The following is a 9,616-nucleotide window of genomic DNA, read 5'->3' as shown; positions in this document are numbered from 1 at the left end:
CTCTATTTTTAATTCTGTGCTTTAATATTTTTTTCCTTTTGTCAATTTTGTGTTCTGGTTGATATTTTTAGACCCTGTAACACGGCACATACACCGAGCATAAAGTTTTATTTGGTATTCATTACTGCACTGTCATGACATCCTTACATGTTTGACCTGCTAGTTGAACTGTGCGGTGAATCTAAAAAATTAAAGTCATTCAAACCTATTTTGTACCTACATTATAATCAGTCCAGTCCGTTTTGGTTACTTAAATGATCCTGTTAGAGCTGTGATATCACATGTGTTTCCTGTTGGTCAGCTCTCTCTTGATAAAGACATTTTTACTTTTCTTACATTTTGTTTTTGTTGCTTTTTCCTTTTTATCCTTCATAAATGAAGGATATTCAACAGTCACTCTGCCAAAAACAGATCGCAGTTTCTACCCTGACATGTCCTCTCTCAAAATGAGCTGATATCACTCATGAGAGAAATGTTTGACATGTGTTTAATAGATTATAGACCAACGAGTCATTTACAATGTTTAAATAAGGGCAAAAATGAATTTTTGGCACAACGCCTGCTCTGAGGCAGCTGTTCTCAGGTGTTCTGCCTCCTGTCATGTGAAACACAGTTTCCTCACTCTCCCTCTCTGTGTCGTCACTCCTCTCTCTCCCCTCTGTATTTAAAGTGTGTTTCGCTGTGCTCGGAGCTCTGAGGAGTATTTCTGCTCTTCCTCAGCGGGTCCTCGGACTCCTCCCTGCCCGGGGATTATCAGACAACCTGATCCGAGCGGGGGTCTCCAGCAGGAGGATGGCGCAGAGCGCAGCGCGGAGGCGCCATGAGAAGCTGAGCTGACTTGGATCCACTCGGAGGAGAGCAGGAGGAGCACAAGGACATGTTCTCGGAGCTGAGCGGCTTCAACCTGACCTCTAACCTCAGCGAGCCTTCCTCCGCTCCGGGTCAGGAAGGGGACGAGGAATGGAGAGACGAGCCGCTGGAGCGGCTGTCGCGTGGAGGTCACGTGGTGGTGTCGGTGTGCCTCGGCTCCATCATGGTGTTCGGCTTCCTCAACAACCTGCTGGTGCTGGTGCTGTTCTGCCGCTTCAAGAGCCTGCGGACGCCCGTCAACATGATGCTGCTCAACATCAGCGTCAGCGACATGCTGGTGTGCGCGTGCGGCACCACCCTCAGCTTCGCCTCCAGCCTGCAGCGCCGCTGGCTGTACGGCCGCCGTGGCTGCATGTGGTACGGCTTCGTCAACTCGTGCTTCGGTAAGTGTCTGTACGCCTGGAGCCTCAGAGCCCGAGAGGCTCTGTCAGGTTACCGGTCTGAGCTGACCAATCACTGGCTTCATTTAAGAGCAACTTAAAAAAAGTTTTTCTGTTGAAACAAACAGTTAAACTTAATTTTAAACTTTATTTATAAACAGCAAAAGTGAAAAGATTATGTCAACGTTTCTGCGCTTTATTTTGAAAAATCTCCATCCAGACTCCGTGCAGCTTTCAGAGGTTTAAGAAGCGGTCCTCTATTTTTTCATGCTGCCGATTTTATTCAGTGTTTACTTACTTTACAGCTTTATTCATTCCATATTTTCTGTGGATCCAGCTGCACTTTATTCGCTTTACATTTGAGCAGTGCACAGGTTTGATCCTGATGTTTTCTTCTCCCACCTGTTGAGTTCTCAGGGGTCACGTGGGCCATGTTTCGTGAAGTGGGTGGAGATGCAGATAAAGTGCAGCTGCCTGCTGCAGATAACAAACCTCTGCCCGAACACGGGACCTCAGGGGACCCACACATGAGCTCTGGTAATGTGATCAGATTCAGCTCTGGGTGGTTTTATTAAATGTAGCACACAACAGAAAATAATCAGACCACAGGAAGTGGACTGTTACCTGCTCTGTTCTCACCTGGGCTCAGTTTGAGCTACATGGAGCTGCAGCTTCAAGACTTGTAGGCTCAGTTTCACGGACATGAATTAAGGCCAGTCTGGCTGGTTAGTAACTAGGGCTGGGTATCATTACTGATTTCTAGAATCGATTCGATTCCGATTCACAAGGTCCCGAATCGATTCGATCCACGATTCGATTCAATTCAATTCGATTCGATTTAAATCTGAGAAATTTTGCCTCAGACAGTCAGAAATATTATAATTCAGATCAGTACATTTACATATTTTTGTATCTATAAAAAGGAAACTGACACTCGCAAGACTTTATCAAAAGTGTGAGCATCACAGCAGATGCCTTTGTGTCAAAGTAGCTGAAGATAAAACACAGAAAAACATGAAGGTGATTTTCCTGGCCTGGGATTTTATAAAAATATTCTGCAGTACATCAAAAACAAAAGAAAACCATTAATCAACATATGAACATTACCTCTGAAGTTACAGCGGTTTTATTACAGACACAGCTAAGCGTTTTGCATTTTGTATAATTTTAAAAAGTTTACATTTGTTCAGAAGCCTATTGAACAGCAGAAATGTCTTTCTTTTCAGAAGTAAGTAAAAGGGAAAAAAAATAGCGGCCGACAGCGCTGTAAACAACAGTAGACTTGTGCGTAACAAGCAAGCGAATAATGCAGAAAACAGATTTTTAGACGGGAAACTGTTCTTGAAATATACAGAGAAAGCGAGAGAGAGCTGTGAATGAAGTGTGATTTTATCATGGTGCAAGCAAAACAGCAAAAGTCAGAGGGAATTCATGACAATGTTTTTGTGAAGTGTAGTTTGGATCTTCTTTTGCTGCTGGTTCGGTCAATAATGTTTGGAGAGAGATAAAACTAACAGCTTTAGAATCAGTGTAAAAAGGGCGTAAACACAAAGCGCGGACCCGCCGAAACATCGGAATCAGCGAGCAGTCGGCTTTCAGCCCCGACCATGTCCGTGCTGGTGAGAAAGGCGACATCTCACTGATTCTGATCCGTCGGCAGGTCCGAGCTTTGTGTTTACATCTTTGTGCAGAATATGTGTACCTGCTCTCATTTACTGTTTTAGCTGTTTGGTGGTTCTTGAAATTTTGTGAGGTTTAACCTGAGATTCTGGCGATTCGGGCATTTTAAAAAAATCGATTCAGGATTTTAATGAATCGATATCATGTTATCCAAGCCAGAATCGATTTTAATCAATAAATTGATTATCAAAACCCACCCCTATTAGTAACCTTGGTTGTTGTTAACAAGTACAACAAATTTAGATTGGCATCTAAACCACGCCCATCAGAAAAAAAAGAAATAGTTAAAAACAGTAAACAGACAATAACAACAATAATAAATACACACCTGAGGGAATGATTGTGCAGAGTGCAATGACAGTCCTGAAAGTTGTTATCAGTGCAATTCGGGAGGGGGGGTCAGTTTTGCAACTCAATCCAATTCATTTTTTTTATATGGCACCAAATCACAACAGCAGCCACTTTTTCTTTTAAATTAATTATTAATTACTGATAAACTGTTGAGATATTAAAGACTTCTTGGGTATAGTGAGAAAAAGATTATGATTATTTCCAACTTTTCTTTTGATAAAGCTCCAATTTACCGGTCGCCATGGTGACATCCCCTCTAAAGAGCCTGGACAATATAGCAGCTGGAGGCTCAATTTATACTTCCAGTAGATCAATATAGTTTCAAATGATGCTGAGGGTTACAGTAAAAAAAAAAAGTGACAGGTTGTCTACCAAACAGCAGATCAGGTGCATAAAGTTAAGTAAGGACATAAAACGTGGATGGAGAGGACCCTAACCTACAAGCAGCCACAGAAAAGCTTCATTCAGACAGATATGAAGAAAACCATTTCAAAACAGATCCTGATCCACCCACCCAGCTTCTTAGGCTTTCGTGCATAATGTGATGTCAACAGTATAACAGGCAGAGGTCACGTCCAAAATCAACAGACCACAACATTCTCATGCATCGCAGCACACTCTACGAAAACATGTTGCAGTGGAATGAGCTCTTCAACAGCTGGATTGAAAACTATCCAGAATGCTGTATTTGTCCAGAACAGCTGTCATCTGCTCAGTCTGAACCTTTTCCAAAATCTTAGCAGTAAACAGTAATTTAGAGAAGAGTATGTAGCTGCTAAGAAAAGAAGGGTCAGCTTATTTTTTAAGTGGGTGGATAAGAACTTTCTTAAAATAAACAGGAACTTGACCAAAGACCAGTGACGTGTTGATTTTAGTGACCACAGTGGCTGTTAGGCTGAAAGACATTTTTTGAACAAGTATGCTGGTATAATGTTAAGAGAGCAGGAGCCTACTTTCACTGAGACAACTAATTTTACCAGCTCAGGTAAAGGAGGTAAAAAATAACAGGCTGACCTGGGGTAGGAACAGGCACCAAACAGGAAGATGCCAAATATTATGTCTCACATTACAGATTTTTACTACAAATAAGGAAAGAAAAATAAATATCAAATTTGTATTTTTTTTTTCCTGTCCCGTTTTTTTGCATCAGAATTGTTGTCTAAAGGCAAAGAAAGATGCCCAACGGATTTACTTTACCAAATTGACCATCCCAGCCTTGCCGTAATGGTCCATTTGATTCACCTTTTATTGTTTATTTTATTTTCACTTACTGAATACGGGACAGACTTGACTGGGGGAAAGAAGGGGAGAAAGAAAGAGGGAAAGAGAAACAGCTGAGAAGAGGGACGGGGGAGAAGGGCAAAAGACAAAAACCAACAGAACGGGCAGAGGAAAAAAAATGCATATATCAATCACCTGGATCACCTGCTGAGAAAGAAAAAAGAAAGCAAGCAGAAGAGAACAAGAGTAATAGAATAAACAACATCACAATGATATATGGGAATATGACAGTAAATACTAAATGTTAAACATTATTGTGCAGCACATAAGATCAACAGAACACAGTGTGCTTTGAGGTAGGAGCCAAAAAGGGTGTAGTTTGTGGGTGTGATCACCCGTGTGTACACCTGTGAGCATGGACGCGCTTGTTTTTTTTTTTTTTAAAAGGTTCCTTCATGTAATAATCTGCTAGAGGGTGTGGGGGGGCCACAGCCCCGTCCTCCAGGGCGTGAAGCAGGTGTGGAGGAGATCAAAACTCCAGACATCCAGAGGCCCCCAGAACACAAGAGACCAAGGAAGACCAACAGAGGGGCAGCTGCGCCACTGTCCCAGAAAGAGCTGAGGAGAGTCCCAGATGAGGGCTCACTCAGCAGCCGCGGAGCAGAAGCCAGGGGGAGTTGCAGTGACGCGCCCGTGAGCTCCGCCGGCAGCCAGCTGCCTGAGTGACCGAGCCCCAGGCCGAGAGGCCGGGGGCACCCCACCTCCGAAGTGGCCCGAGCGAGCCCCAGGCTCCAGGCCCCGATAAGCGGCAAATTACAATTTTTGATGCTAAACATGATTTAGTTACTGCACAGAGCTCAAATGGAGTCAGTACTGAAGATGTGAAAGCTGAAGTAGTGGTGACCCCTCCACACTATCGTGATTTGCACTTATCTGCCCCTCTAGACTGAGCGGCAGGTACAGTAAGTGGACTTCCAGGGTAATTCCTTTATTTATGTTGCCTTTAAATTTCTGTCAAGAGTCGGTCATTTCCAGTTTCCAAGGCAACATACCAATCTGCTTACTGCTGAAGATCACAGTTTTTATGCAGTATATGTTTTTGAAATGCTGCTCTCTGTGGAATTATCATTCTTATTCTTTGTTTTTACTAAGGTTACTGTAGCCCTGTAGTTATTCTGTTTTTTAATCTGCTCATGGCTGCTGGATTAAACTTGAGCTGGAGTCCATTCATTTTTCTGCATGTTAACGGATGTATTTTCTTTATTTATAAATTGTAGATGAGTCCTTTTTTTAAGTTAACCTGATCACATCCTGTCTTTGTTCTTAGGCATCGTCTCCCTGATCTCTTTGTCCATCCTGTCCTACGACCGCTACAGCACTCTGATGGTGTACAACAAGCGATCGGCGGACTACAGAAAACCCCTGCTGGCAGTGGGGGGGTCGTGGCTGTATTCGGTGATATGGACAGTGCCCCCCTTATTGGGCTGGAGTAGTTATGGCCTGGAGGGGGCGGGGATGAGCTGCTCGGTGTCGTGGACTGAGGAGTCACCTCGCTCACATTCATACATTATCTGTCTGTTTGTGTTCTGCCTTGGGCTCCCCGTCCTGATCATGGTGTATTGCTACAGCCGCCTGCTCTATGCCGTGAAACAGGTGGTTCACGTTCACAGATGCTGAACATCTGGCAACTTAATTTATAATTTATATTTTCAATAAAATAACGTCAACTAAAAGAGTTTTTAGTAGACATGTGTATATATTATATATTTTATATATGTTACATATATTTTTTTCCTTTAATTAAATTTGCATATTTATTTACATTATTCAGTTTATTAATTTATAATTTGCTATTTTAGGTATTTACACTTTTAAAGATATTTTTACTACCTAAATATTACAATATTTGTGCTTTGTTGCTTCTGACAGGGGGTTTTCTGTCTTTATCTTTTATTATTTCTGTATACTTATTTATGTTCTATTTTCGTGTCATGAGATTTTGATGGGACAATTTTGAAAATGTTTTAATGATAAAGTCCCTTCGTCTTGTCTGTCAGGTGGGTCGTATCAGGCGGACAGCAGCTCGTCGGCGAGAGTTTCACATTCTGTTCATGGTCATCACCACGGTGGTGTGTTACCTGATCTGCTGGATGCCATACGGCATTGTTGCCATGATGGCCACCTTTGGCCAGCCAGGACTCATCAGCCCCGTTGCCAGCGTCATCCCTTCAATCCTTGCCAAGACCAGCACCGTGATCAACCCTGTGATCTACATCCTCATGAACAAACAGGTGAGTGCTGGACTGAGCTGTTATCAGGTAGAAACAGGGCTTAAAATACGATTTGTCAGTACGGTAGGTAGGAGCACTGACACACTGATGAGGAAGAAAATAAAAATGCTAATAAATTAAAAAATGCACCAAAAAAGTAAGATGAATAAATAATATTTTCTAATTTTTAATGTAGATTTTGTGATTTTTTTTTTCAACTTTCATTATATACATATTAAAAAAATATGTAGGAAAAACTAAACATATATATAAATATAATGAGTAAATGAACATTTTTATGTTCATGTTTTTTTTTCTTTTTGAATATTTAATTTAAGTGAGACAGAGAGGTGTGGCAGGATTGTTTTTTTAATTTAATCTCAGTGCAAACTACATCAGTATGATGCCTACACACAGACAGAAACACACATGATGTCATTAACAAAGTACATCACAATGTTTTCTTTTTTTTTTCAAAATCGTATATTTATTTAAAACTGTATTTTAAAAATGAACTTTAAATAGCAAATAAATATTCCATACTTTGAACAACCTAGCTCTCTAAAGCAGGGGTGTCAAACTTCAGCCCTGGAGGGCCAGTGTCCTGAAACTTTTACATGTGTCTCTGCTGCAACACACCTGAATAAAATTAGTAGGTCTTTAGCCAGACTATAGAACTTGGCTGCATGCTGAAGTGGCAACCCCTAACTCTACTCTACTCAACTCTACTGAATCAAATGGCTAAATTGCCACCTCAGCATGCAGTCAAGTTCTATAGAATCTTGCTAATGACCTACTATTTGTATTCAGGTGTGTTGCAGGTGGGACACATGGAAAAATTTCCTCGAGGACTGGAGTTTGACATCCCTGCTCTAAAGGAATAAGAAGGAAAAATAGAAAATAAATTCTTAACATATCTAAAAAACTGAAAAAAAATATTGGTTGTAAATATTTTAATTGAGTCTACATGTACAAAGATATACAGTTACACCTTAAAGTTTTAATGGAAGATCAAAAAGTAAGACAATTGAAATAAAAAAAAACGATGTTGCTTTTTTTGCTTGTTTTTTAATTAAGAACATCTGTTCAACTCTTTGTTAACATAAGTATCAGCGAGTCACATGACAGCAACTCAGTGCATTAAGGCATGTAAACATAGTGAAGACGGCCTGCTGAAATTTAAACTGAGCATTAGAATGAAGGAGAAAGACGTTGTGGGAGCCAGATCCAGATACTGCTGCGACTTTCCCACATAATCATCTCTACAGTTTACAGAGAGTAGTCTTTAAAAAAATTTTTAAAAATCCAGTGAGTGGCAGTTCTCTGGGAGAAAATCCCTTGTTGATGCCAGAGTTCAGAGGAGAATGTCCAGACTGCTTAGAGCAATTAGAAAGGAAACAGGAGCTCAAATTACAGCTTGTTACTACTAAGGTATGCAGAAGAGCATCTTTGAATGCATTCAGCCATGTCTCAGCGGTTGAGGCTGGTGATGGTGCTACAAGTTGTTTTAGAAAACAAATTAAATTTAATTACACTGATAAGCAAAGAAACATTTGGTTTATTTTGTGAATAGCATGTTTGCTCAGTAAGAGACTATCTGCCTGGAGATAACAACAACATCTGTCTGTTAATGAAGCAGGTATTATCATACAGAGCAAGTTTGGACTGGAGAGCTCACAAACTCCCATTTACATCGTAAAAAATATACTTTCATGGCATATCATTTGGCTAATCAACAAACTTCAGATGAGGTTATTGGGTAAGTGAGGATGGAGCTTAAGACAGAATAGCTGCCAACACTGGCATTGACATATATTATATTAAAACTATTAACAAAACCAAAAACAAATCTCTTTGTCAGTTCTACCGCTGCTTCCTGATCCTGTTCCACTGTAAACACCCACTGACGGAGGATGTACAGTCCTCCATGCCCTCCAAGACCACCATGGTCCAGCTGAACCGGCGCGTGTTGGATGGCAGCCCCGCCGGGCCATCTGGTACCAAACCCATTGTGCAGGAGGTGGAAGGAATCAGCGCTGCAGAATCTGACAAAACCAACCCTGTAGAGCTGCCGCTGCCACCCCTGCCACTGCCTGAAATCTCCTCCTCCTGACAGCCCTAAGCACTGACTGTTCACTGAAAAGTGGGGCCAGCAAATGTCTGTTGTTTGAACCCTTCAACCACCAACATCTCAGCTCATACTCACACCCATACTCATTACTTCTCAGTTTGTATGTGTTTCATTTTTTTGGGAAACGATGAGGTCATACCCTAGATGCCAACTGTATTCAGCTGCTGTAATTATTGATTTAATAATGTGAGCTAAACTAATCTAACAGAAGAGTTAAATCCTGTTGTCGGATTCAACCGTTGAAATCAGAGACTCGGTAGAAATCAGATTTTGCTTGTTTGTTTGCAGCCCTCAGACTTTAATGACTAATTTGTGGGTATTTTTCTATGGTCTGTGTCCTGTTGGTGTGTTGGGAATAAAGTGCTGTGCTCTGCTTTGACTCTCTGACTTTAATTTTAGCAGGCTCAATATGAGCGATGATTAGTAGTTCTAATGCATGCATGTCCTTTGATTTATTTATTTATTTTTTGGAAAACTACACAATTTCACTGTCCATAAAGAAGGCAACTAATACAAGATACAGTGGGGCGAAAAAGTATTTAGTCAGCCACCGATTGTGCAAGTTCCCCCACTTAAAATTATGACAGAGTGTGAATTCACATGGTAGGATTTGTAAAGAATCTATTCGTAAATTAGGGTGGCAAATAAGTATTTGGTCACCTCAAACATGGAAAATCTCTGGCTCTCACAGACCTGTAACGTCTTCTGTAAGA

At 41.1% G+C, this 9,616-nt stretch overlaps 1 protein-coding gene across 1 annotated transcript; it reads left to right on the top strand.

Annotated features, from left to right (window-relative positions):
* The first annotated feature begins 662 nt into the window (after positions 1–662).
* LOC102313466 (pinopsin) lies at positions 663–9,276 on the top strand. The gene is made up of 4 exons (XM_005952045.3): positions 663–1,253; positions 5,830–6,155; positions 6,560–6,793; positions 8,634–9,276. The coding sequence occupies exons 1-4, from the start codon at positions 878–880 to the stop codon at positions 8,883–8,885; spliced, it is 1,188 nt and encodes a 395-aa protein (XP_005952107.1). The 5' UTR covers positions 663–877; the 3' UTR covers positions 8,886–9,276.
* The last annotated feature ends 340 nt before the right edge of the window (positions 9,277–9,616 follow it).

The sequence above is a fragment of the Haplochromis burtoni genome, unplaced genomic scaffold (assembly GCF_018398535.1).
Source record: "Haplochromis burtoni strain Fernald_Lab_line unplaced genomic scaffold, NCSU_Asbu1 Contig_1150, whole genome shotgun sequence".
NCBI lineage: Eukaryota > Metazoa > Chordata > Actinopteri > Cichliformes > Cichlidae > Haplochromis > Haplochromis burtoni.
The sequence above is the reverse complement of the archived record's forward strand: the minus strand, read 5'-3'. Positions and strand labels throughout refer to the sequence as shown.